This window comes from Pelodiscus sinensis, chromosome 25 (assembly GCF_049634645.1).
Source record: "Pelodiscus sinensis isolate JC-2024 chromosome 25, ASM4963464v1, whole genome shotgun sequence".
Lineage (NCBI taxonomy): Eukaryota > Metazoa > Chordata > Testudines > Trionychidae > Pelodiscus > Pelodiscus sinensis.
In genome coordinates, this window is record NC_134735.1 from 1306562 (window position 1) to 1333661 (window position 27100).

Sequence of the window (27100 nt, forward strand, 5' to 3'; positions counted from 1 at the left end):
TCATGGTCACATGCAGGCTCCTGCCCCAGTCCCGGGAGCCGGCTGCCGCCTCCGATACAGGCCCGGGGCGACAGCCGGCTCCCCGGGAGCACCCTGCCCTGGCTCCCGGGAGCCGGCCGGGGGTGCGTGTAACGACTGAGTGTTTCGGTGTTATGTTACACAATTCCCCCATTGTAACCTCCCTAACGGAAGCACTTTGGCAGCGACTCGTTTGTCCGCCTGTCTCTGTGCAGTAGACCACGACAGCCGGCGCGGGGCTCGCCTTGCAGGATCTGCCCTCGGAGTCCATCTCACGCACCGCACCAGCCCCAAAGTGTGAAAGGGGAACGGCGGAGACGCTGGCTGAACCGCAGGGACGCCCCAGGCTCTGTGCCCTGCGCGACCTGCGGAGCCAAGCGGGCTGGGGGCACCGTGTGCTGCCTGCGACTGGGGGAGCCACTGCTGAAATCGACGCAGCCCTGACCTCGGTTCCTGAGGTGCAGGCGGGGCCAGGCGGGCACGTCGCGGTTCTGGAAGGAAGGGCTCTGCACCACTTGATGGTTTGTCCAGCATTTGCAGCTGTCAGCTGGGAGGCCGGGAATGGGCGCAGCAGCCTGCGTGTCCGTGTCGGGCAGCTGTTTGAGGCAGCGCTGGAAGTCGGCCAGCGTGCGCGCTCAGGGGACGGATGTGCCCCGGGTGTCGCTGGGGCGGCAGGTGTCGAGCGTTGCTCGGTGTTCGGGGGGAGGGGGCAGCTCTGTGCGTTGTGGTGAGTGGGCGTGACAGCACACAAGTGCCGAGTGCGTGTGGCATGTCTGTGTGGGCGTGGGAACGCGCGTGTGTTTGCAGCGCTGCTCGGTGGCTGTGTCTGGGGGAGGGGGCAAGTGTCTGTTGCGGATGGAAGCTGGGGAAGGCACATCCCCCCCCCCCCCGGCCCATGCTGCACGGCATTCACCGCCTTTATCTCTGCAACCCAGGAGCCTCTGGCATCGGCCCGGCTCCGCCTGCAGCACAGTCGCTGCATCGGACCCAACCCTGGAGCCCTCTGCATGGGCAAGCGCCTCCTTTCGCCAGTGGGGATCCGGGCCGGCCCTGCCACCGGGGAACCTCGTGCCAGCCTGTGGGGGGCGCCACTAGGCCCCAGAGTGTAGAAACCTGTGTCTACTGCCGGCGCCCGAGAGGAGCAGAACAGGGAGGAGGCAGAATTGAGACCCTCCAGAGTTTTGTCCCAGGCGAGGGGGAGGGGGCGTCATTGTGGGCCGGCCCGGGGGGAATTGCGCTCACGTCCCATCCCTGGCTGCAGTCACGGCTGCTGCGGCGTCACCGGCTGATCCCAATTCCACCGCGCGGAGCCGGAGCCGCTGTGCCCTGGCAGACGGCGGGCGGGGCCGGGAGACGGGAGAGCTGATGTAGAGCCGGGCACAGGGTGAGCGCGGGCATGTCCCCGCTCCTTCCTGTGGCTCGGTTTCCCCCTTTGTGAACCTGGGATAATGGCGCCGACCTTCCACGGGGCCCCTCAGGGAGGGCGGATACAGAAAAGCAGGTTGTGCCGCCGTGTCCCTGGGCTGCAGACTGGTTCTGTGCCCGTGTCAGCCTGGCTGGGGAACGGGGCCAAGGCTTTGGATTCAGGGTGTGGCGGAGCCGTGCTGGGTTCTGTGGCAGGTTTGAAACGGGGCCAGAGAAGTGAGTGTGAAGTAGGGATTTAAAAATCGTGTACCAGCGACAGAGCTGGAAATCTAGAGTCCTGCCCTTGGGCCGGAAGAATCCCAAACACTTACAGCCTGGGGAGCGACCGGCTAAGCAGCAGTTCTGCAGAAAAGGCCTGGGGGTTACAGTGGATGAGAAGCTGGATACGAGTCAACAGTGCCCTTGTAGCCAAGAAGGCTAATGGCATATTAGGAGGAGCATTGCCAGCAGAGCCAGAGACGTCATTATTCCCCTTTTTTTGTCTCTGCTGAGGCCACATCTGGAGTATTGGGTCCAGTTCTGGGCCCCCCACTACAAAAGGATGTGGACCCATTGGAGAGGGTCCAGCGGAGGCAACCAAAATGATGAGGGGGCTGGAGCACATGACTTACGAGGAGAGGCTGAGGGACTTGGGTCTGTTTAGTCTGCAGAAGCGAAGAGTGAGGGGGGGATTTGATAGCAGCCTTCAGCTTCCTGAAGGGAGGTTCCAAAGAGGCTGGAGAGAGGCTGTTCTCGGTGGTGGTGGGTGGCAGAACAAGGAGCAATGGGCTCAAGTTACAGAGGGAGAGGTCTACATTGGATATTAGGAAAAACTATTTCACTAGGGCTACATCTGCACTGCAGGCTTCTTGCACAAGAACTGTTTTGCGCAAGAGTTCTTGTGCAAAAGATCTTCCACAAGAGCGTGTCCACACGGCCATGTGCTTTTGCACAAGAGCTCCCATGGCAGTGTGGACGCTCTCTTGCACAAGAAAGCTCTGGTGGCCATTTTAGCCATAGGGCTTTCCTGCGCAAGAAATTCATGTTGCCTGTCTACACTGTCTCCTTGTGCAAGAGGGGGAAAGGAATCACTCTTCCGGAAGAAGCCCTGGTTTCCGACGCTTTACTGTAAATTTACTTGCACAAGAACGTGCGTGCAGTGCAGACACTCTGCAAGTTTTTGCTTAAGGACAGCGGTTCTTGTGCAAAAAGCCTGCAGTGTAGAGGTAGCCTAAGAGGGTGGTGAAGCACGGGGCTGGGTTCCCTAGGGAGGGGTGGAATCTCCATCCCTAGAGGTGTGGAAGTCCCGGCTTGACCAAGCCCTGGCTGGGAGGTTTGAGTCGGGTTGGTCCTGCCTTGGGCAGGGGGCTGGACGTGAGGCCCGTGAGGTCTCTGCCAGCCCTGGGATTCTATCTCAGCGGTTCCACGGTTACCAGCCCTGCGGCCGGACGCTTAGAGCCCGCGGCAAACCCCCCGGGGAGCAGCCCCCAGCCCCGGCCGGCCCCTCTCCTGGGCAGGCGGCTTCGCTGAGTGCAGCCGACGCCGTGAACCGATTAGCACCCGCTACCGATGAAACGGTTCGTCCTTCGCGCTCAAACACTCGTAGCGTGGGGGCAGCGAACCGCCCGGCCCAGCCCTCGCCGTGCAAACGAGCTTCTCTCTGACCCGCAGCGGCCCTGGCGCCGCGCTGGGTGCTCTGTCCAGTGCCCAGTGCTGTCCCCGTCCCCCCCCCCGGAGGTTTCCGCCTCTCCCCGGCCTTTCCCTCGCCCGGGGGGGATGGGAGCGTGGCTTGGCGGCCGAGCGGAGGGTTTCACGCCATGGGTCTCCTGTCCTGTGACTTGGCTGCTGGGTGGGGTTCTGGGTTGGGGGTTAGAAAAAGCATCCCCACGCCCAGTGGCACTCGGGCCCTGCCCCTCTGACACGCGTCCAACTCTCGATTGCACTGGCAACGAGGGGCCTTAGTACCACGTCCCGCAGCCACCGGGACTGCGAGCGGCCGGGCCTGTGGACAAAGCATCCGGCAGCCCGCCAGTGGCTGACCCTGGTGAACCACGTCTAGCCCCGGGGCTGCGTATTGCCCCGCCCCCGGTCTAAGTGCGAGGCCACGGGTCTTCCCGCACCAAAGCAGGGTCCGGCAGTGAGGCCCAGTGGCTAAATTCACGGTTTGTGAAGCGCTCGAGCGGGAAGGGAGCAATCCAAGTGCCCAGCACTACTCTCAATTTTCGTGGCCGTTGCTCTTTCACCAGCGGGTGATCCGTGACGGGCTGGAGCGCCCGGAGAGAAAAGGCAGCGCACGTGGCACCAGCGCTTGCTTGCACGGCACAAGTGAGGCCGATGTCTGCACAGATAACGAGACAAGCGGCATCTGGCCAAGCCGACTTCTCTGGGAGGTGGAGCACAAAAGTGACCAGACGGGCCTCTTCTGCAGGGCCCAGTGCATTATGGGACAGCAGTGGGAGGACTTCTAACACGGAGTGAATTACCCTAGAAACGGGCCGTGTCCGCATTGCCACCTCCTCCCCGGAGCCGACACCAGCAGGGATTTCCCTTCTAAACAGGGGGCCTCGCAGCCACGCCCGGGCCGTGGAACACGCTTTGCAGCAAACGTGTATTGGCAAGCGGATCCCCCGCCTGGTGGATGGACACAGCCGCCCCTGGATCTTCCGTTTGCTCCCCCCGCAGCGGCCTCAACGCTCAGCAGCCGCGCCCCTGGGCCTCCTGGCAAAGAGCCCTGAGAAGAGGCGTGGAGGAGGAAGAGGCGGAGGTAGTTTGGCCGATGTTCCCAAGTGCAAGGGCCAGGGTGGGAGAAAGCACCAACGGGCTTGCTAGACAATGCAGCCAGTGGGCAGTGCAGGCTGGCCGGGAGGCCTGGCGGGAGGTGTCGAGTGCAGGGCCGTGATAGTGACGACAAGGCCAAGACAGGACCCTGGGGCTCGGGGGCTCCTCGCTGGCGCAGGGCAGGGCTGCGATGCAAAGCTCGTGTAGCCCTCGGAGCCGTTGAGAGGCGGTTTGATGACAAGGGCGTTTGAAAGATCAGCCATTACTTTGGCGGAAGCTGGCCGGGTGCCGCCTGACCATGCTGGAGCCCTTGCTTTGATTGGCAGCCTCTCCCACTCGGGCTGCCTCCGTGCTGTGGCCTCCGTGCTGTGGCCTCCGTGCTGGGCCTCCGTGCTGTGGCCTCCGTGCTGGGCCTCCGTGCTGTGGCCTCTGTGCTGGGCCTCCGTGCTGTGGCCTCCGTGCTGGGCCTCCGTGCTGGGCCTCCGTGCTGTGGCCGTCTCTCCCGCCCAGGCTGCTGCGACATGGAGAAACGTGTTCTGCTGCTCCCTCGCCGGCCGGCGGCCCGAGCCAGCATCTTCAGCCCAGGCAAAGCCATTGCCGCTGGGGCTGGTGTTCATTGGGAAGAAAGCAGCAGCAGAGGCCGTTCCGCCGCCGGAGCGTGTGCTCCGAACATCAGCATCCAACCCCCAGTCCCACGTGCACGCTGGAGGGGCGAAGAGAGTCAGCAACGTGCCCCAGAGTGAGAATGGTGCACGTGCAAGGGTGCCACACGGCAGTCAGGAGAAGGCCCTGCCTCTGACGAGCGGCTTGTTTGTGCAAACGCTGCAGGGGAACTGGTGGGAAGGGAGCCAAGCGCCGGTGGGGAAGTGGCTGTCCGAGGGAAGCAGCATCTTGCGACACGCTCAGCCCAGGCGCGTGCAAAGCACAGCCAGCGGCGCCCAGCAGAGGGGAGACTGAGCCCTGCTGGGCCACAGGCCTGCTGTGTGGCTGCCTCCCCCAGCCTGTCCCAGGATTGGCGGGGGTCTGTGTGGCCATGCGCAGGCTGGCTCGGCGGAAGCTCTCCAGCACAAGGCACGCTGTCATCTGGGAGCCCGGCTCCGCCAGCAGCTCCGCCACTGGGCTTGGATTCAGCAAAGCATTTCGGAGTGCGCTTCCAGCCTGGGCTCCCACGCCGCTCCCGGCACAACGCCCGCAATGGGCCCTGCTGAGCAGGGATGGATTTCAGCACACGCTTACGGGGTTTGCTGAATTGGGGCCTGCAGTTTTACAGGGACCTTTAAACTGACTTATTACCCCTTGCCACATGCCTCTGCTGTTGTTACCAGCTGCATTAAGAACCAGCTGTATCTTTTGATTTCAGTTAATTAAAATTTCCTCTTTCAAATTCAGGCTGCAGTTGGTTTTCAAGGGATAGTCAGGTTAAAAATCAGCCAGTATTTTTTGGAGCGGGGTGGGGGGGATATTACTAACAGGTTAGATTGTTAAAACAAAGAACAGCTTCCGTCTCGTTCATTTCCATCATTCGGGTGGCTCATCCGTGTCCTGCGTTTCACTCAGCGTGGCCCCTGCAGATCTCTCAGCCAATTCCACGTGCGCTGCTAGATCAGTTTCCCTTTCTGGCTCCCAGAGCAGCGCTGCAAGGGCTGGGGTGCCAGCGCCAGATGGGAAGGTTTAAATTCAACCCAAAAGCTGTTTTCGATCATGTTAAAATCCATCTATTAATAGGAAGTTTTGTAAAACCTTTAAAAATTACTTCCCAGAGCCACGTTTTGGGCCTACCCCGCCTCCTTCCACTAACAGCCCTTTCATCCGAGCGAGCTCCCACAGCCTCCCAACACTGACGCTTCATGGACAGCACGTTCGTCACCGCCGGCTGCACTCAGCTAGCGCGTGCATGGAGTGACACGGGGGTAGCTCGCTGTTCCCTGGGATGCCAAAGTGGTGCCTGGAATTTGCTTGTACCACATCTGAGGTTTAAGTTCTTCTTACTGCAGGGAGCAGTTCTTGTTTGTGATTCCCGTGTCCTGGGCACGATGCAGTGCAGGAATCTCATCGCATACATGATTTTCAATTCAGAATCTCAATAGGCTCCGGCCTTAATGGAAAGGTGACTCAGACCGACCATGGCCATAAAATAGGGTGGAAAGTTTCAGCGAGAAACGACCACTGATTGGAGCAGCTGGACACTCCGGAGTTGGGGGGAGGGGCAGGCAGTTGCAGGCATTACGTGATGTGTGTGGGGACGGCTGAGCTGACAGAGTTAAGCATGTGGCCTCCTTAACCGTAATGCAGGGAGGGTCCCTGTATCCGAGTGGCTGCCGCAGACACTTAGCGCCTGTGGCATGGGGCCATGAGGACGTGCCCAATCTAGAGGACACACGGAGGCAGCACAGGGCCGTCATGGCCGCTGACTCTGCAGGTGGGAGAGTCAGCGTGTGCCAGGGGAACTTGACCAGGGCTCCGAAGGAAAGCTGGACCCGGCGCTGCCTGAGGATGGGGTTTCTCAGCTTGTTCAACCTGCTCTGTGCGTCCGTCTGTCTGTGAGTCGGTTTGTTCAGGAACTCCTCCTAGGACCAAACGTGCTTGTTATCGGAACCGACAGCCAGGCCAGGCCCATGGGATGTGCCTGGACTCGGACTGGTTCTCAGCCAACCCTAAGGGAGAGGCCTGCGGGCGGGCACAGTTACACTGCAGCATGACCACCGGGGGACCTGTACACAGTGGCCATCCACAGGTAAGGGTCCATGCTGGTACCGTACGGGGTTGTCTGTCCCCCCTGGTCCCCATGACTGGACAGCCGGCGACTGGGGGGGGGCAGCCTAGGCAGGCAGCACAGCTCCTGCTGCTACCCCTGGGGAGTCACTGGGCAGCACTGCCCCTGCGGTGGCCCCGGAGAGCCCCCACATCCCTCCCAGTCCCCTGCGGTGGCCCCGGAGAGCCCCCACATCCCTCCCAGTCCCCTGCCCCGACTCCTGCACCCGACGCCCCCAGCCCCACTCTGGGAATTGCCGATTCCAGAGCCGCGCTCCGCCCCCAGGGCAGCAGCAAGATCAGGCCCCCCCAGCAACGGGCAACCAGCAGCAGGAGCCGCCCCCCCCCCCCCCGGCCGTCGGGTTAGGCCACTGGGCTTTATTACCCCCGGGGTCCGGCGCTGGCCTGGCCGCGCTCAGCCCGGGGCGCTCCCCGCGGGGCAGGGCGCAGCGCGGAGCGCACGGGGCGGTGCCTGCGCCCCAGCCCGGCCGGGCACGTCAGCGGCGCCTCCCCGGGCGGGTCTCCGGCCGGCCGCCTCCCACTTCGCCCACGCGATCAGCCCTCGCCCGGCCCCGCCGGCAAAGTAACTTTGCGGGAGTTCGCGGCGCGCCATGGAGGCGCTGCGCTCCGCGGGCCGGGCCCTCATCCGGAGCCCCAGCGCCGCCAAGCAGTCCTGGGGCAGCGGCAGGCACCGCAGTGAGTGCGCGGGGTGTCCCGGGGGGAGCCCGCCCCCCCCCCCCCGACCCGTGCGGGGCCCCGCGGCGACCTGCTGCTTTGCTCGGGGAGCGGGCCCCAGGCGCACGCCAGCCCCCTTCCTGCTGCTGCCCGCGGGGGAGGTGGGGCTGGGACTCGCTGCCCGAGGCCGTGGGCAGCCCGGGGAGCAGCGGGGCGGGTGCCCCTGCCACAGCCCCGTGGTACCCGCCCTGTGGGCAGTGGGGACCCCCCTCCCCGTCTCTCCAGCCCCCCGGGAAATCTCCCTGCTCCGGCCTTTCCAGCAGGCCCAGGGTGCAGCGCCAGAGGCGGCCCAGGCGCCCTGGAAAACAGCCCCCTGCCCAGGCTCTGCTGCCCTGCTCCCCTCCTCGCTGTCTGCTGGCCCAGCTGGGTGCCCTGCCAGGGACAGCTCTGGGCCACGCCGCAGGCCGGGCCGGGACGGGACCCTGGCTGAAGAGTTCCTTAAGGTGCAGGAGGCCACCGTGCGTGCCGCGTCTCCGAGTTAATGGGGAGAGGGTGACGGCTCCCTGTGTGGGAGCACCCCGGGGCAGGGACTGCTGCTGGGGGAGGTCATGGGAGGTGACCCGCCTGCCTGGAGGTACGGGCCAATGTAGTGAGTCACCTGCTTACCCGCGAACTGGCTGACTTGTGGCTCTGCTGTCAGACTGGGCCCGGACTTGGCAGCATCCATGGGTGTTTCTCAGCCCCCAAACGACCCCTTCCCTGCCCCAGTTCCAGCCTTTGGCAGACAAACCGCCTGCCCCATACTCGGCCGCGGCAGCCTCTGGAATTGTTCTCCCCGACCGGGACTGTCCCCCTGGACTTTTTGCTGCTTTGCCTAAAACTCTAAACAAAAAAAGTTGCTTCATTTACTAGAGAGCAGTGGAGTAAATTGCTCATTGTGTGGCCTCGTTACACGGCTTCATGTGGTGTGTCAGCAGTAGTACGCCGTGTACACACGCGACTGCCATAGCGTGATGTGGTATGTCAGCAGTAGTACGCCGTGTACACACGCGACTGCCATAGCGTGATGTGGTGTGTCAGCAGTAGTACGCCGTGTACACACACACGCGACTGCCATAGCGTGATGTGGTGTGTCAGCAGTAGTACGCCGTGTACACACACACACGCGACTGCCATAGCGTGATGTGGTGTGTCAGCAGTAGTACGCCGTGTACACACACACACGACTGCCATAGCGTGATGTGGTGTGTCAGCAGTAGTACGCCGTGTACACACACACACGACTGCCATAGCGTGATGTGGTGTGTCAGCAGTAGTACGCCGTGTACACACACACGCGACTGCCATAGCGTGATGTGGTGTGTCAGCAGTAGTACGCCGTGTACACACGCGACTGCCGTAGCGTGATGTGGTGTGTCAGCAGTAGTACGCCGTGTACACACACACACGCGACTGCCATAGCGTGATGTGGTGTGTCAGCAGTAGTACGCCGTGTACACACACACGCGACTGCCATAGCGTGATGTGGTGTGTCAGCAGTAGTACGCCGTGTACACACACGCGACTGCCATAGCGTGATGTGGTGTGTCAGCAGTTGTACGTTGTGTACACACACACGCGACTGCCATAGCGTGATGTGGTGTGTCAGCAGTTGTATGTCGTGAACACACACGCGACTGCTGGCCTCCTGGCCCTTGGAGCGTGTTCTCTCCCATCATGGCAGCGACGAGCCCTGGGCTCCTCATGGGAGGAGAGTCCCCGGTGACTTTGTGCCCCTCCCTCCCCGCTGGAGGCACCCAAAGGCTGCTGGGTGAATGGGGAGGGCTCGGGGTCTGCCGGCGTCTTGCTCGATGGCTGGGTGGCAGAGGCGACTCCGCGGTTAACTTGTAACGGTGGTGTGATGAGCTGGGTTCCTAACGCCGGTTCCTCCTCGCTACCCCGCCCGGCACTTGCTGAAAGGTCCCACCGCAGGGCTTGCCTCGTGCACCTCTGCAGCGTCTTGAGCTTTGGCCAGTAGCCTGGCCTTGCACCCGCAGGCTGCGGGGCACCGGCCATGTGCCCGGCTGCCTTTCCCAGCTCCCACGCAGCAACGAACGGCCTCCGAGTGGAATTTTTTCCACGGTCTTCCCCTTCCCACTGGATTGCAGCACTGTGCCGACGGATCGCTGACTCCTCTCCAGCACAAAACCCCGCGTGTTCCCTCGGCCCTAGGATGGGCGTACGAGACGTTCGCTTCCTGCCAGGCGTGGCGCTCGCTTCTCCCGGCCTCCAGAGCGTGGCCCGTGCATGTCTGCGCTGGTTCGCTCAGGCCTCGCTTCTTGTCTAACACAGGCTGCTCTGTGATCTGCGTCCCTCCCCCAAGCCTGCTCCTAGCGGGTGTGCAGCCGAGCCAAGACCCCTGCCGCACCAAAACGCACTCAGCCGGTTTGAAGAGTAAAGTATTCTCCCGGGCACGGCTCCCCTCCCCCCAGCCCACCTTGCGTCTTGGGACCTCTGCTCCCTGGGAAGATCAAGCGGCTTGAGTATTTACTAACCCTCTCCACTTCGCTCCCGGGCTTGGGCCTCCTTTGAGGATTAAGAGGCTGGTGTCTCCGGGTCTGGAATGCAGCCCTGGCGTGCGGGCGTAGGAAGCCTAAGCAAGCGTCGAACTCTGCTCGAGACCCTTGGGCAAGGGCTTGGGGCTGCAGGCCCTGGTCTGGGAGGGTTTTTAGGATAGGGGAGGGGTAGCTCAGTGGTTTGAGCATTGGCCTGCTAAACCCAGGGGCGTGAGTTCTAATCCTTGAGGGGGGCATTTAGGGATCTGGGGCAAATCTGGCAGGGATGGTACTTGGTCCTGCCGTGAGGGCGGGGGACTGGACTCAATGGGCTCTCGAGGTCCCTTCCAGCTCTAGGAGATAGGTCCGTCTCCATTTATTATTATTATTACAAGCACCCTGCTAGGGAGCAAACCTGACTTTGGGCGGAGGCTGAAGCTGTTCGGACTCTGCTGTCACATTGTCTGAAGCGATCTCGGGTGCCGGCATGCCGAGGGGATGGGAAATGGAGCGGCTGTCAGTCGGAGCACAGGCAGAGCGGAGTCCGGGTGTGAGCGTACTTGATCGCACTGGGCTTAAGGCTCCGGGCAGGTTTAGAGGTTCCCTTGCTGGAGATTATTCCGCGCCCCCCCCCCCCCCCCCCCGGAAATGAGCTTCAGGAGAGAGATCTTTTGGAACGGGGGCTTGTGAAAAATCTTCTCTTGGGGCCTGTTTGGCGTCCCCAAAATAGCAAAAGTTTCTGCTCTGACTAGAGCTGTTCTCCCCAGCCCCGCCCCCGCTGCTTTCCGTGCTCTGTGGCCTGGGGTTAGATTTGCTTAACAACTTTGTTCTTTGTTTTTGTTTTTGCTCAACCAATTTTTTCCCACCATGTTTGGTATTTTTTGTGAAACTGTCCGGCAACCCCACTGGTAACTCCGGGCCATTGCCCCAGGGAGACATGCCGTGACCTCCAGATGCTCCAGGGAACTGTCGCCCTGGCGTGTTTGTGGGTTTCCAGACAGCGGAAAAGCATCTCAAGCTGAGCGAGGCAGCTGGAAGGAAAAGGAGCCGTGCGGCCGGGGGAGGCGTGTGCAAACTGTGGCTGGCTTGGGAGTTGTTTGAGGTGCCAGGGAGCTGTTTGTGTTTGCGAGATGGGCGGGGACGTCCGCGCCCGCCACTTCACCCTCCCCGCCTTCCGAAACCAAAGCATAAAGCACTGTCGACTTTGCAGCCTCTCCGGCTGCTCCGAGCAGCTGCGCGTGGGTTCGGTTCTGGACGGCAGAGCCAGACACAGGTGCGCGTGGCCCTGTGTCAAAGCCACGAGGAGTCTGCTGGCACCCTAGAGACCGATTTAGTCGGATAACCCCCCCCCCCAAGCTTACGCCCGGGTGAATCCGGTTTCCAGGGTGCCCCGGACTCCCAGGTGTGCTTGCAGATACAGACTGACCCCGCTTCCCCCTGAGCCTTTGGTCCTAGGTAGTCGATCGCGTCTGCCCTTGCCCACCGAGGCTGGAGAGGGTTGCTGGTCCCAGGCGGGGGAGCAGGGATTTCCCAGTGGGGGGGGCTGGGCTTTGCTTGTAGCCCCGCAAGGTCTTGGGAGCCACGGTGGGAAACCCAGGGGAGGGATCGGGAGAGCTGCGTCGTGGTTCCAGAATGATCCTCGCTCGGACAGTCGCCCCCCCCCGGGCCGCAAGCCATCTTCCTCTCCGAGCACTTCAGTGCACGGGCAGCGGGCGACACAGGCGGGGGAAGGCATGACCGTCCCAGCCTGCCTGTGCCGCCCAGCTATGGCCCTCACCTGGGGTGGGGAGGATGTGAAGGGGCGTGGCTTCCAACAGAAGGGGCGTGGCTTCAGCTTTTCCCCTGCTGGGCCTTCACCCGCCACCCATGAATGAAAAGGCGCTTCCTTCTGAACCAGGCGCCGCTGCCAGCCCCTCCGGGCTCTCTGTGCACCTCCGAAAGCAGCTGCTGACCCTTCCCCCGACCCCCAGGGACGTCAGCACAAAGTGGGACCCGAGGAGCCTCTCCCTTGGTCCCCCTATCCCAGCTCGAAGATGGGACACCCAGAGCAAGGCTGCGGTTCCCAGATCCCTAGGGGCACGGTGCCCCTGACCCCAGCCCCGGGCAGCTGTGGGAACGGTTTGGGGCCTTCGTTGCACTCCCTGGTGGAAATGGAAACGCCCCGCAGCAGCCTTCTGCCACGTGTCGAGGGGCTGCAAAAGCCGCCGGGCTGGAGAGAGACTTCCCCTTTAAGCAACATGCGCCCCAGTGAGGAGCCCCTGGCAGCAGGGAGGTAACGGGTAACCCGGTGGCCCCGCCCGGCTGGGGGCGCCCTCGCCTGTGGGATCCTGGCTAACGGGAATGTTTAACCGGTTCACTTTTTACCAGGGATTTGACCTCCCTGATACTGTCGGGGAGCAGGGATAGCTCAGTGGTTTGAGCATTGGTCTCCTAAACTCAGGGTTGAGAGTTCAATCCTTGCAGAAGCCATTTGGGGCAAAAATTTGTCAGGGATGGTACTTGGCCCTGCTGTGAAGGCAGGGGACTGGACTCAATGACCTTTCAAGGTCCCTTCCACGTCTAGGAGATAGGCATCTCCATTAGTTTAATTTAAAAAATGTGCTTCTCTGTTCCCGGTCAGTGCACTGGGAAGGGCCGTGTGTCCGAGGGATGTAAAACATATTTAAAAACGTAACTGCGTAACCTGGGGGTGGGCACCTCAGCTTGGCGGGGGCTGAATGTGGCCCTCAGCTTGCCTGGATCCAGCCCCCGAGGCTCAGCCCCCCCCAGCATTGGGGAGTCCATGCGGGTGCTCCAACCCCCCCCCCACTGCCCGCCATAATCGCTGAAACTCCCAGCGGTGACACGCACTGTGCGCGCCGTAGAATAAAGCGCCAGTAAAACTTGACCGTAGCGCCCACAGCGCAGCCTCCTGGGGAACGGGGCCGGTCGCCCCTGCCAGCCCCGCTCGTGGGGAGCCAGCCTGTAACCTGCGGGGGGGGGGGGCCCTGACACGGAAGGGGCTGCTCCGGCCCCTGCCAGTTAACCGGAACTGGGAAGCCTTTGCTGTGAAGGGGGAGGCTTGGCCCAGAATCCTGGAACCGGAAGGGACCTCGAGAGGTCACCGAGTCCCGTCCCCGGCCCTCGCAGCAGGACCCAGCACCGTCTGAGCATCCCCGGCAGGCGTCTGTCCAACCTGCTCTGGCACGTCTCCAGGGGTAGAGATTCCACAGCCCCCCCGGCAACTTATCCCCCCGGCAGGTAGGAAGTAGGGATGGTAAATATCGGTTAATTGACTAGTCGAGTAACCTCAGGAATTCTTATCGGTTAGTCGACTATTCTATCGACCCCGGGGGTGGGGCCAGCAGCCTGTGCGCTCCAGCCCCACTCCCACGGAGCCCCCCGTCTCTCCGCGCTGCTGCCTCCATATCAGAGCACAGGGTGCCAGGCGGGAGCTGGTCCGTGAGGGGAACCAGTTTAAAACCCAGCTCCCCTCACGGACCAGCTGCCTGATACAGAGGCCACAGCGCCGGGCGGCAGCAGCCCCTGTCCCGGTGGGATCTGACTCCTGGACTTGGCACGAGCCAGAACTGAGCCGGGCTGCCCACCTGGCTCCTAATACGCTTTAACTGCAGAGCCGCAGCGGGGGTAGGTCCCGGACCCATTGCAAGCCAGGACTGAGCCGGGCTGCTGGCCAGGGGGCGGGGCAATGCGTGTAGTCTGTAAGCAATAGCATCTAGACTAACGTTATCGGTTAATCAGTGAACCGACGACACTATCCCACCCCGAGCAGGAAGTTTTTCCTACTATCCGACCTCAACCTCCCTTGCTGCTTGTCCCACCCTGGGTATTGTGGTTAACCGGTTAGCTTGCGACGTCTCTAGTGCCTGAGCCGAGGGGCGGGGGGGGGCTGAGCCCTCCCCAAAAGCCCCAGAGGAAGCCATGGTGGGAGCAGATCAGATGAGCAAGGGTGGGCCTAGCTCATACCCTGGGCTCTCTCCGCCAGCCTGGGCTGCCCCAGCGGCTTGCGACGTGCTGGGAGGGCGGGAAGCCCCGGGGGCCGGTCCCGGGTGCGGCGTGTCCCTCGCGAGCAGAGCCGGGGCCGGGTGGCAAGGGGCGGGCGAGGACGCGTCCCTCCCTCCAGCCAACGACAGCGAGTCTCCAGCGCGGAGCCGCGCCAGCCATCCTTGCGCTGCCTGGGAACAGACACGGCATCTGGTTTGGCCTCGGTTCCCTGCTGAATCTTGGCAGCGGGTCGCCTGCCTGGCCACACGGGCGGGGGCGGGGAAAGGGGCTGCAAACAAAGCCTGGCTCGAAAGAGCGTCCCCGTGCCGGCGGCTCCTCAGCCCGGCGGGCAGCCAAGCCAAATCGACGCTTGTCTGGTCCCCCGGGGGGTGAGCTGCCCCAAGGCTCAAGGGCAGAGCCCCCGGTTCGGGTGTGCCGCGCTGGGGAGACTTAGTCTAGTTTCCCCTGCCCTGGCAGGCCACATTCTGCCTGCGTGAGCCAGACAGCGGCTGGCCAGCCTAGTGGTTAGACCGGGCTAGGAGTCAGACTCTAGTTTCCGGTGGCCCAGGGTCAACCGTGCTGGCTCTCGGGCGCGCCTGGAACCAGAAGTCAGGCTCAGAGCAGTCCCAGCTGGTGGGCGGTTGCTCTGGATTCCCTGTGTGAGCTGCGTGCACGTCCGCTCGGAGACGGGGCTGTGACAGCGTTGGTGCGTCGAGGGCGGTGTGTTGGGAGCTGAGTTTTGGGGGCAGTGTGTTCGGGGCGGTGCATTGGGGGCGGCGTGTTCAGGGCTCTGTGCGTTGGGGGTTCTGTGCATTGGGGGCTCTGTGTGTTTGGGGCGGTGCGTTGGGGGCTCTGTGCATTGGGGGCTCTGTGTGTTCGGGGCGGTGCGTTGGGGGCTCTGTGCATTGGGGGCTCTGTGTGTTCGGGGCGGTGCATTGGGGGCGGCGTGTTCAGGGCTCTGTGCGTTGGGGGCTCTGTGCATTGGGGGCTCTGTGTGTTCGGGGCTCTGTGCATTGGGGGCTCTGTGCATTGGGGGCGGTGCGTTGGGGGCTCTGTGCGTTGGGGGCTCTGTGTGTTGGGGGCTCTGTGCGTTGGGCGCTCTGTGCATTGGGGGCTCTGTGTGTTCGGGGCGGTGCGTTGGGGGCTCTGTGTGTTGGGGGCTCTGTGCGTTGGGGGCTCTGTGCGTTGGGGGCGGTGCGTTGGGGGCTCTGTGTGTTCGGGGCTCTGTCATTGGGGGCTCTGTGCGTTGGGGGCTCTGTGTGTTCGGGGCTCTGTCATTGGGGGCGGAGTGTACGGACCTGTCTTCATTCATGAGAGCTCTAAGACCCGCCACGCCTTTGTGTAGGGACAACGTGGGGCACGTTCCAGGTGCCTGGGTGAAGGCGGGAGGCGGCCATGCAACGTGCCCTTCTCCAGAGCAGACCGGCGTGCCCAGCGCGGAGTGTTCGGAATCGCCTGATGGCCTATCGCCTGCGCCCCCTGCTCGGCCGGCTTTCAGCCTGCGCCGGGGGGGGGCCCTGCCTGTGCAGCCGCGGGGCGGGAGGGGAGCCATGTCTGAGTCAACAAATGTGAGTGACTTGATACCTGAGTCTTCAGACAGCCCGACCCAGCTGAGTTCCCCAGTGGCTTTGTGTTCATTCCGCTCGCGGCCCCTGGCTGCCCCGTGATGGAGCCGTGCCCTCGCCGCCCTGCGCGGGAGGAGCGTGGGATGCAGCGGGAGACCCGGCGCGGCCGAACGCTGCAGCAGGCGACGGGACGGCGGCGAGCGAAATCGCAAAGCTCTGGCTCTGCGGGGGAGACCGGCGCTGCTGCACCAGCTGGGGGGCGGCGGGAGGAGCAGTCGGACCTTGGCCGTGACTCCCGGCGGAGGATCCTTGGTGTGTCTGACGCAGGCGCCGGCCCCTCGGAGGTTTGGACGCTGCCGCCTGCCGACGGTGAGGCCGAAGGTCCCGGCCTTGGAAGCGTCGCACAAAGTCCCTTCCCTGGCTCCCTCCTCCTGCAGTGGGGCCCTGGCCGGGTCCTCGCCAGGGTGCCGCCCTTTCCCCTCCTTGCCGCGTGCTGTCACTGGCTCCGTGCCGAGTGGCACTGATCCCCCTCTGCCCCCCAGAGCGGCCACACCCTTTGGGGCCCTCTTCCCTGCCTCGCATGCTCCTAGCAGCGTCCCTGGGGCAGAGACCTTCCCTCCGTGCTCACCTGGCTTTTCCTGTCCCTAATGTGGGCGCCGGGGCGGGCGCCCTGCTCCCCGGTTGGGCCGAGCGGGTGCAGACGGGGGCGCGGCGGAGCCGGGACTCGGGTGCTGCTGGAAGGGGAATCGCCCTCACGTCAGGGAGCAGGGCTCTGGGTCCTGCCCCCCAGGCTGTGGCGAAGGCCAGAGGATGAATGAAGCCTTGGACAGGGATGAGCTAAGTCAGTGGCGGGCGGCTGGGGTGCAATGGGCACAGCCCGCACGACCCCGCCACGCAGGCGCGGTGAGCAACGCCGCCCTGTGACCCGCTAGCCCGCGAGCGAATGCTTATTGGCCAGTCGACGCGCCAGTCGGCTAGTCGCTCCCCCCTTGCTGCCTCTGTCAGACGGGGGGTGGGCGGGGGGGGTGCTGCAAGGCGCCGGCGCCACGTGCAGCCCAGGGCCAGCTGGGGTGCCCCAGGCTGCATGTGGCATTTCAAAGCGGCCGTGCAGCGTGGAGCCAGGGTCAGCCAGAGTCCCCAGCTGCTCCCGGGTGCCACACGGCGCTTTCGCCTTCGGAGTGCTGCAACCGCCAACTTGCCAGGCGGAATCGCCCGATCGCCTAACCGAATAGTCGACACCGAGCGCGTGGCCTGTTGGCTGGGTCGGCCAGGCGCTGTTTAACATCCCTGCGCTGCTGGGCCGACGTACGTGCCGCTCTCCCTGCATCCTGGAGTGGGAGGCCGCGGCGCCCCCAGCAGGCCAGGCCGTGGCTCTCAGCGAGGCCGGGCCCCTGAGTTTCACAAAGCCCCGGAGAGATCAGGATACACTCGGCTGGTTGGCACAGCCCTGTGGACAAATGGAGGCCGATAATTACACTCCGGCTGACTGACGTGCTCCTCTGGACCCTGTAATTATGAAGGGAGCAGTTCTCCAGCGGGGGAGCGGGGACATTCCTGCGCTTTTCCGTCCGACTTGGTAAGCGAGGTGACGGGGGAGGGGCACGAGACCAATTCGGATCCCGAAAGGGAGGTTTCCGGGCTGGCTGGGAGCCGCTGGCGGGGGAGAGGGGTGAGCGGGTGCGAAGGACACTCCGTCCCCTTGGGACTGGGCGCTTGGCTCCGTCTCTGCTCGGGGTGGTTGGCGAAGGCTCTGCCCGCGCCATGCGGCTTTCGCTAACGGTCAGGGGGCGCGGACGCTACTTGTGGGCAGGATATCCCCGGAGCAGGCTCAGCGTCCGCGCAGGCGAGCGCCCCTGCCCGCAGCTGGGCCAGGCGCCCGCTGTCCCCGCGGGGCCGCTCGAGTGCGGCTAGTTCGCTAGAGCAGCAGCCGCCAGGTGGCTTCAGACCTGGCTGGACGCCGCGGTCCCAGCAGCCCGGAAGGGCCACGCCGAGCTGGCTGGAGCCGCCCAGTCATTCGCGTCAGCGCTGTCCCGCGTGGCAGCCCCTTGGCTCCGGCTCGGCGCCTGGCCGTGGGCTCAGCCCTCGCTGCCGTGTGCGTAACTCCCCCCTGGGGCTGCGGGGGCTGGGCTGAAACCCTGGGCCCGCCCTGTGATTGGCCTGTGCTGTGGGAAGCCGCCCCATGCCAGGGGTTGGCTGGCCCCCAAGGGGCAGGGGTGACCCCCTGTGTAGGGCAGTAAGTCCTCTCTGGTGACTCCCCCTGGCGCTCTCCTCTCCCTAGATCACAGGGCCCTGGACTGTCGGCTGCATCGCCCTATGGGGGCCTGGTGGGTCCTTTCCTGACCCCTCCCGAGGGCAGGGAGGGGGAACCAGCCAGCCCTGCTCTGCCCCAGTCCCCAGCTCCCGCAGTGGCTTCTGCTCCTGGCCTCATCTCTGCTCCTGCCTTGGCACCGGGCCTGCCCCCAGTTGCCCCGTCTGCCCTGCTCTCTCCCGTCCCCCGAGCCAGGGCCCGTCTTGGCCCCAGCTCTGGGGAAGGGGTGTGGCCGGGGCAAGGGAGGGGAGATGTGGGGCCCGCTGCACTAGGTCAGCGATGCAGGGAAGGGCAGGGAGCTCTGTGAACCAGCCTCCTCTCTCCGGTGCCGGGCGGCGGGGCTCCGGGCGCTGCTTGCAGGCGCCAAGCTGCCCTGGGTGACTTTCCCTGCAGAGGGGTGTTCGTGGGAGAGACAAGCGCTTCCCGTGGCCTCTGGTGGCAGGACAGAAGCAAGGGGCTGAAGCTGCAGCGAGGGAGGGTCGGGTGGGACACCAGGAAAAGCTTCCTGCTGCCAGTGGAATGAGTTGCCGGGGTGGGGGGTTGTGGAGTCCCGCCCTGGAGACCTTGCAGGGCAGGTTGGACACGCCTGGGGGATGCTCCGGAGCCGTGTTTCTCAACCTTTCGATGTTGCTGAAGAGCCCCCTTTAAAAGCAAAGTGGCCAGTGCTCCCGGGACCTGCCGTTCAGACACACCCTGGTTTTCTACCATTGCAGCGTGTTTGTTTCAGCAGGTTAATCGCAGCCGGGCCGGCGATGAAATTCTGGGGTAAAAAGTAAAAAATAACGAAGGGCTGTGAAACGTAAAGCACAAATTCTGTGATTTCCCAAATTGCCGTTGTTGACGCCCCCCAGGCGCCTCTCGCGTACCCTGCGGGTCCTCGTCCCACTGGTCTGGACGGCGCTTGGTCCTGCCGGGAGGGCAGGGCCTGGACTCGGTGCCTCGCGAGGTCCCCGTGATTCTGTGTCCCCGAGGATACTGCCCCGCACGGCACCCCCAGTTCTGGGGGGCTGCTGCTGCTATTTGCCTCGTCTTCTCCCTTCAGAGGGGGATCCGGCCGAGTCTCGCTCCCCCCAAGGCCTGGCCAGAGCCCGTCCAGCAGGGTTTCTCTTCGAAGCCTTCGCCGCGGGCAAGTAGCAGGGTCCTGCCCCAGGGAGCCAAGTTGCCTCTTGTGCGACGGGGCCTGGCACGGCCTGTGGCGCTCCCCCGCCTGCTGGAATTGCTCCCCCGCCGCCAGCAGGTGAGACTGAAGGGTCTTTGCTGTTCCTCAGAGCTCCCGGAGAACTGGACGGACACCAGAGAGACCCTGCTGGAGGGGATGCTCTTCAGCCTGAAGTACCTGGGCATGACGCTGGTGGAGCAGCCCAAGGGGGAGGAGCTCTCCGCGGCCGCCGTCCGAAGAATCGTAGCAATGGTGAGTGCTGGGCCCCGAGCCCCAGCTGCTCTGCTCCCGCTGAGGAAGACCCGCCCCCCAGCGGCACCTCCCCTTGCCGGGGGCTTGGCGGCAAGAGCAGGGAGAGGCGGGAGCCTCGGGGGTGGGGGCTCAGGCCTCACCGCCCCTCGTCCCTTGTCCGGGTGAGCAGAGGTCACGCCCATGGGCTCGCTTGAACGGCGACTGCTGCAGCCGGGCACGGGGACACTGGTGTCGTCGTCGGCGGGGCCGGGCGCGGGGACGCTGGTGTCGTCGTCGGCGGGGCCGGGCGCGGGGACACTGGTGTCGTCGTCGGCGGGGCCGGGCGCGGGGACGCTGGTGGCGGCGGGGCCGGGCGCGGGGACGCTGGTGGCGGCGGCGGCGGGGCCGGGCGCGGGGACGCTGGTGGCGGCGGCGGCGGGGCCGGGCGCGGGGACGCTGGTGGCGGCGGCGGCGGGGCCGGGCGCGGGGACGCTGGCGGCGGCGGCGGCGGGGCCGGGCGCGGGGACACTGGCGGCGGCGGCGGCGGGGCCGGGCGCGGGGACGCTGGCAGCGGCGGCGGCGGGGCCAGGCGCCTTTTCAGAGGGAAATGTTGCCGGCTCTTGACCTCTCAGTGGGGCCGCTGTGCTAAGCAGCCTCCGTGCGCTACCTGTCCCGCTGTCCCCCGTTACTAGCGCTCGGCCGGGGGGATTCCCCGTTCCCCGGCGTGTGGGGTGCTGCAGCATCGGGACGGTTTTCCCAGCAGGGCTGCTGAAAGCCACTGAACAACCCTGGAAACCCTGGGCGGGCTGGGAACTGCGTCCAGCCGGGGTTGCTGCCTCAGTCCCGGCCCCGCTTGGACGGGCTGCTCCGAGCGTGGCACGCCAGAGGCGGACTGGCGGGGAGCAGCACCGTCGGCCCCCCCGCTCCTGGCCCCAGGCGGCGGTTCGTCTCTGTGCAGCTGACGGATCCCTCGCCAGCATGGCCCGGCGACCGAGGGGGCCAGAGTTGACGCTGCTCCCCCCACTCGTCGCCGCTGGCCCCCGCTGGACGATGGGCTCAGCCACGTGGCGGCTCCGTGCTGGGGCAGCATGTCCGGGGAGGGGAGACGGGGCAGGGGATGAAACCAGATACGTTAACAAACTCCTCCTCCTTTCTCCCGGCTCCGGCGCCTGTCGCTGCCCAGCCCACCCTGGGAGCCGAGGGGCAGAGCCACCGCTGGCGTGGCTGCTCTCCGCAGCCGTCAGTCAGGCTAAGCAGGTGGCCCCAGGCTGGCGGCAGAGCCCTCCGCGGGTTCCCAGTTGTATCCGCACCCGCTGCCCATCTCAGCAGAGACCTTGGCATTGGGGAAAGTTCAGAAAGGAGCCCAGAAATGAGTGGGGGTTGGAGCAGCTGCCATATGGGGAGAGAGTAATAAGCCTGGGGCCTTTCAAAGAAGAGACGAGACGAAGGGGGGAGGTGACGTGAAACTCATGGCTGGGGTGGAGGAAGCGAATAAGGAAAAGTTCTTTACTTGTTCCTCTAACACAGGAACTCGGGGTCGCCCAATGCAAAGAACAGGCAGCAGATTTAAAACAAACACACGGAAGTGTTTCTTCATGCAGCGCGGTGTCAACCTGTGGAACTCCTTGCCAGAGGATGTTGTGAAGACCAAGACTTTAACCGGGTTAAAAAGAGCTAGATAGATACATGGAGGTTAGGTCCATCGATGGCTGCTTGCCAGAGGCTGGGCATGGGCGACAGGATGGATCACTGGATGATCTTTGTCTGCAGAAATGAGCCATGGATACCCGCAATGGCATCCGCAGATGGGATCCCCGGGGATTTGCAGGGCTCCCCTTAGGGGAGTGTCTCTCAATGACATAGTGCAGCTTGTGGCACAGCCGGGGAAGAGTAGCCCGTCTCTTGTAAGCTTTGGGCAGGAGTCTGTCCCCAGCCTGGCCCCGCCCCTTCTGCCTCAGGCTCCGCCCATTCCAGGAGCCCAGAGCTGCCCCCCGTTTAGGACGCTGATGCTGGGCGCACGCTAAGTCCTGGCAGTCGCTTTCACCCCGGGAGGGGGCTGCTTGCTTCTCTGCTCCGGGGCCGTGGGGCAAGAACAGATGCTTGTGCCCAAGTGCTGTGCCGTTGTGTGTCGCCATGATCTCCCTTGGTGCCCCCTGAGCCGGGGGTGGCTGGTCCTGCCCTAGCCTGGATCTCCCCCGGGGCCGAATGGAGCCAGCCGAGTGCTCTCTTCCGCCGGCTCGCTCGCTTGCGGCAGTTCAAATACGAGCTGGTGAGTGGAGCTGCAGGCCTGCTGCAGTGCTCCGAGGTGGCTCTGCGACGGCCCACCGCTCTGGGGTGTCCAAGTCTCTTGTGTCTGGGCCCCAGCCGCTGGCCCCGCTCCTGCTGCGAGAAGACCTGGGAACCAAACTGCTCTGCAAATGCCGTCTTCTCTCTGAGCTGGGCGCTTGGGCACCCGCCCAGGAGAGAGTCCGGTGCCGCCCAGCTGATTGGCAGAGCACCCACAGCCAGCAGCACCTGTTTCTACAGGCGGTGCACATTCGCACATGCATTGGCGCACACAACAAAATTCATTCCACACATTGGTGGTGGGAGGGGAAGAGGGACCATTGGTTGCCTGGGCTCTCTTGTGCCCAAGCTAGTCCTCGGTGGCAGCCTGGCTGGCCTGCAAGTGAGCAGCTGGTGAAGGGCCCGGTTCTGCAGGCTCTGGAGCAGGGGTCTCCAGCCTTTTGACCCCCAAGATCACTTTTTAAATGTCAGGTCAAGCCAGGATCGACCCCGCCCCTTCCCTGAGACCCCGCCCCTTCCTTGAGGCCCCGCCCTCTCCAAACCTTTCCGTAGGCCACCCGTTGCTAATGGAAACTCACGGTTCATTACATAATTGTACCCGAGCCATTTTGCTAGGGCTGCAGCCGGGGAGAAGGGTTTAATTTAAACGATTGAACAGATGAAGCGTTTTAACTTTCTCCTGCTGATCAAACTTCATTTTAAATAAAGTAAAACGTTACGTGCAGCACAAAAGGTCTCAGCGTTTTCTTTCTATAGGGCGGGGGTGGGGCACCTTTCCTGGGGTGGGGGCCACTGACCCACAGAAAAATCAGTTGGGGACCACACGAGGGAGAAGCAAAAAATCTCCCCACGCCCTCAGCCCTCCCTGATGTGGCCCCCAAATGAGACACCTCCCCCCCCGGCGCTCCAGCCCCACGGGGCCAAGGCGAGGGTCAGGGCTTCCCATAGGCCAGATTGACTCTTCTGGGGGTCTAGGGTTAGTAGATCTTGTGGACCCCTTAGGTTCTGGGGTGGGGACAAAAATGAGGGTCTCAGTGAGTGGGACAAGGCAGCCAGCGAGTGGGAGAGGGGTGCAGGGTCTGGGCGGGAGGTGGGGTGCAGGACGGGGAGAGGAGGGCCGGGTTTGGCAGCAGGAGAGGGGGTGGGGTGAGGGTGTGAGGGGGAGTTCGGGGGCGGGAGGAGGCTGGGGGAGTAACGCAGAAGAGGCGGGAGGGGGAGAATGCAGCCAGCTAGTGGGGAGAGAGGCAAAGAAGTGGGAGTAAAGGAAAGTGCAGCTTGTACAAAGTAAAATTGTATCCCCCCCCCCACATCTTCCCTCTGCTCCAACCTCGCTCCCCTCGGCCCTGTGATCCCCCTGTCTGACCCCTGCATCGCCCCATCTCCTCAGTGCAACCCCCGCCTGACCCCTGCATCGCCCCATCCCCCCAGTGCAACCCCCGTCCCCGCCTGCCCCCTGCATCGCCCCATCCCCCCAGTGCAACCCCCGTCCCCGCCTGACCCCTGCATCGCCCCATCCCCCCCAGTGCAACCCCCGTCCCCGCCTGACCCCTGCATTGCCCCATCCCCCCAGTGCAACCCCCGTCCCCGCCTGACCCCTGCATCGCCCCATCCCCCCAGTGCAGCCCCTGCCCCCGCCTGAGCCCACATCCCCGTGCCCCCAGCGCACTCACCGGCAGGCCGGCCGCGCTGGGACTCGCAGCCTCCGGGGCTGGGAAGGGGCTCGCCGACCCCATGGGGAACCGCGTAGCCCTGACCCAGCCACCCAGCCCCCTCTCGGAGCAGGAGGCAAGAGCGGAGGCTCACGGCAGGTCTCCCCCTCCCAGCCGGCAAGTTACCGAGGGGAGCACTGGCCCGGGCGGCTGGACGCCAAATGGGCGAGGCTGCGCCGTGTCCGGCTGGCCGGGTCAGAGGGCAGCCTCCTGGCCCCTGGGGCCCCGTGCCCGACCTGCAACCGGCGGTGACTCTGGTCTGGAGGGTCCGCGTGGCGCCGGGGAGAGGGTGACTCCGGCCCGGGGGCCAGGGAGACCCAGTTCCTGGAGTCCTGTGCTGGTGAGGCCGCTGCTTCCTGGAGGGGTTTCTGGCCGAGATGCGCTTGCCCATGGGGCCAAGGGGAGCCCCAGTCCCGTGTTGGGCTTTTAACGTCCATTCGGGGGGGGAGGGGGCTGGGATTTTTGAATGGCCGGGCCGGGGATGTGCCGGTTCAAGCCCTGGCTCCGTGCTCGGGGCTCTCCCGCTGCCGCTGCTCGGGGGGGCCGTGTGGCCGCAGGGGTCAGGGAGCAGCTGAGCCCGCCCGAGCTCTGGGGGGGCGGAGGACAAGCCTAGACTGCAGCTCCCCCGGGGAGAGTCGCCCACTAGCAGCTGAGCGCCGCTCCCGGGCGGGGGGAGGACGTGGGAGCTGGCCCCCCGCGACCGGCTTGGTCCTGTCTCGCGGGCAGGCAACGTCCCCCCGACTCCCTCCACAGCCGGGGCCGACTTGGGGCCCGTGGCCAGGAGAGACGGGCTCGCGAGCGGCCGGTGCCATGGCGGGTCCCCCTGGCGGGCTGGAGCCTGGAGCGTCGGCGTCTCCTCGGGTAGCCGGCTGAAAAGAGAAGCAGCCGGAGCCCAGCTGGTCCCCGCCGGTCACGTAGCCCCCGCGCCGTGGTCACAGCATCCCTCTGCGCAGGGGGCCGTGTTGTACTGGGGGTGAACTCGCTCTGCAGCAGCCAGCGCGTTCCTCCCTGGAGCCAGCCGTGTCCCACGGCCCCCAGGACGCGCCCCCCGCCCCGCGCCCACTGGTCCCTTTCCTTTTCCGTCCCCAGGCGAAAGCCCGTGGCAAGAAGCTGCAGAAAGTGACGCTGAGCGTGTCTCCGAGAGGGATCGTCCTCAACGACAGCGGGACCAACGCGCTGATCGAAAACGTCTCCATATACAGGTGCGTGGCTGCGGACGCGCCGGCGGGAAGCCCAGGCCCGAGCCTGCCCCAGCGGATGGAGTGTTGGCCTGCGGGCGCCCCGCCGTGGGGTGGGCGGCGAGGGGGGAGCGCGTGGCTGGCTTCTGTCTGCCTGGGCGGGATGGATCTCTCTTCGGAGGAGCCCAGATCGGAAGACAAAGTTAAAGGGCGTCCCTGGCCTCTGCGTGCCGGGCTGGGAATGGGCCCCGGGGGAGCCGCGGGACGGTTCCCTGTTCTGTTCCCTCCCTCTGCGGCACCTGGCACTGGCCGCTGGGCTGGCCGGGCCTTTGGTCACCCGGTTCCACTGCCGACCCCCCGGATCTACCCCGCTCGACAGAGCTCAGTGGGGCTTTGCTGCGAGGTCGAACCTGCAGGCCGAGTCGTTAGCTGGTACCTGAATCCAGCTGGGACAGGGCCCGGGGAGCTGCCCCTTCCAGTCCGTGGGGCCAGGGCTGTGCTCTGGGGACGTCGGCGTGTCCAGCAGGCTGCGAGCGTCTGCGGCAGAGGCGCTGGTGTAAACCGGGAGCCCTTTGGATGGGCCATAAACGCCCTGTTCTCCTGCCCCAGTGCTCTCCCCGCTGTGCCGGGTCACATGGGAACCCTCGGCCCCCCCCGACCGAGTTAGGCCAACTCAGAACGGACTCTGCAGCTGAAAGCGCAGCCCCGGCCCTGCTGTGGGCGGTTCTCAGCCTCGCCCCCTGCGCACAGCGACTTGCCTTCCAGCGACAAAGCCAGTTCGCTGCACAGGCTGGCGTGACCCGCCCTGCCCTTGGACACGCACGACGGGCGGACGTGGAGGTGAACGAGGGGTCGCTATGAAGCGGGGGGAGGGACTGGTGTGCACATGGGGATGTGTATGCGTGGGCATGCGTGTGTGTGCACGTGAGTGTGGGCATGCACGTGGGTGTGAGCGTGGGCGTGCGTGTGTGTGCACGTGAGTGTGGGCATGCACGTGGGTGTGAGCGTGGGCGTGCATGTGTGCGCGCACGACCCCCCCAGCCCATGGTCTCGTGGCGGATTGTAGGAAGACCAACCTTGCAGCTCGGCAGGGAGTGTTGTTGGGGGCGACAGGGGGCGTCTCCCCACGAAGCTCGGAGCCGTGTGGCAGGCAGAGCGTCGGCCCCGTGGGCACAAGGGTCCCGGCACACGGGGAGAGGTGGAGTCCACGTGCAAACGACTCTGGACGCTGGTGCGTCGACCGTCGGGCACGTGGGACGCCTGCGCCGCTTCCTGAGAGCATCCCGCGCCCCCGAGTTGAGTGGAGGGTCTGGGCCAGGCTGAGCTCCTAACCCCGCTCCCCTTCCCCCTCCGTAGGTTCCTTAGGCCCTGCCTGGGGGGCAGCCGCAGCCTCAGTCGCTGGCTAGTTGGCCTGCCGCCTGCGTGCGCCTCACGCTGGCTAACGGGGTGGCCGATCCCCACGTGACTCAGTGTGGAGGGGGAGCAGGCGGGGGGGGGAGGAAATGCTCAGAACTGCCCCCGCCCTTCACAACGGCTGGCTCGTCTGCTGGCTGAAACCCGGCAGCGCGCGGCCCGCCCGTCTCGGGGTGCCCAGCGGCCTCCCTCGGCCAGCCCCGGACCCCTCCTGCGGAGCCCCGGGCACCTGGGGTTCGACTGTCCGGGCCCCGCTCCGGCTTCGCCCTAACTGAGCGTCTGGGGGAGTCAGTGACGCTGGAGCGACTTGGCCCCTCTCCTGGTGGGGGGAGAAGCCCCGAGCGATGGTCCCGACAGCCCCGCATCCCTGGCCCCGCTCAAAGCCCAGGCAAAGTGGTTCCCCCTCAGCCAAAGGGCTGGGCCCCGCAGGCCTCGCTCGGGCGTGGCTCTGCTCCCCGGGGCTCTCGCGTGGCCGCCTCGTGGTCCCGAAGCCTGAAACGGGGCTTTGCTGCGTGAGCTGGAGGTCCCGGGGGAGTCCCCAGTCCACGGCTGGGCGCTCGGAGCCTGGTGGGGGCGGGTCCCCTCGGCCGTCGGGCGCCGCCGCTGGCTCTGAATTCCACCCGCCAGCTGCTCGCCCCTCGGCCCCCTGCCCCGCTCTGCTTGGGGACACTGAGTGTTGGTTAACTGGCTGATCGAATAGTCATACGGCGCCTCCGCCTTTGGCGTGGAGCAACGGCCCTGGGGCGAAAGCGCTGCAGGGAGCCCGGGGCCAGCGAGGGCTGCAAGCTGCCCCCCCCCGGCCCAGGCATTTCCCAGTGGCAGCGCCGGGGGAGCTCAGGGTCTGGCCCCGGCTCCACGCAGCGCTGCCCCTTTGAAGCTCCGCGACGAGCCGTTCACGTCCCTGCTCTCTTCCCGGCCTGACTCTCGCCCTCGCTGTGGCTTCCAGGATCTCTTACTGCACCGCCGACAAGACCCACGACAAGGTGTTCGCCTACATCGCGCAGAACCAGCAGAGCGAGAACCTGGAGTGCCACGCGTTCCTGTGCCCCAAGCGGAAGATGGTCAGTAGTGCGCGGGGTCCGGGGGGGCACGGCTCAGGACTTGGCT

The 27100-nt window shown here is 65.0% G+C and overlaps 1 protein-coding gene across 1 annotated transcript in view; it reads left to right on the forward strand.

Annotated features, from left to right (window-relative positions):
- Positions 1–7506: 7506 nt before the first annotated feature.
- Positions 7507–27100, forward strand: part of LDLRAP1 (low density lipoprotein receptor adaptor protein 1) — a 33509-nt gene continuing 13915 nt past the window's right edge. The window contains exons 1-4 of the mRNA XM_075909126.1: positions 7507–7647; positions 19286–19428; positions 24492–24604; positions 26940–27054. Coding sequence (XP_075765241.1) covers positions 7563–7647; positions 19286–19428; positions 24492–24604; positions 26940–27054 — 456 coding nt within the window. The 5' untranslated portion in view covers positions 7507–7562. The remainder of the gene's footprint in view (positions 7648–19285; positions 19429–24491; positions 24605–26939; positions 27055–27100) is intronic.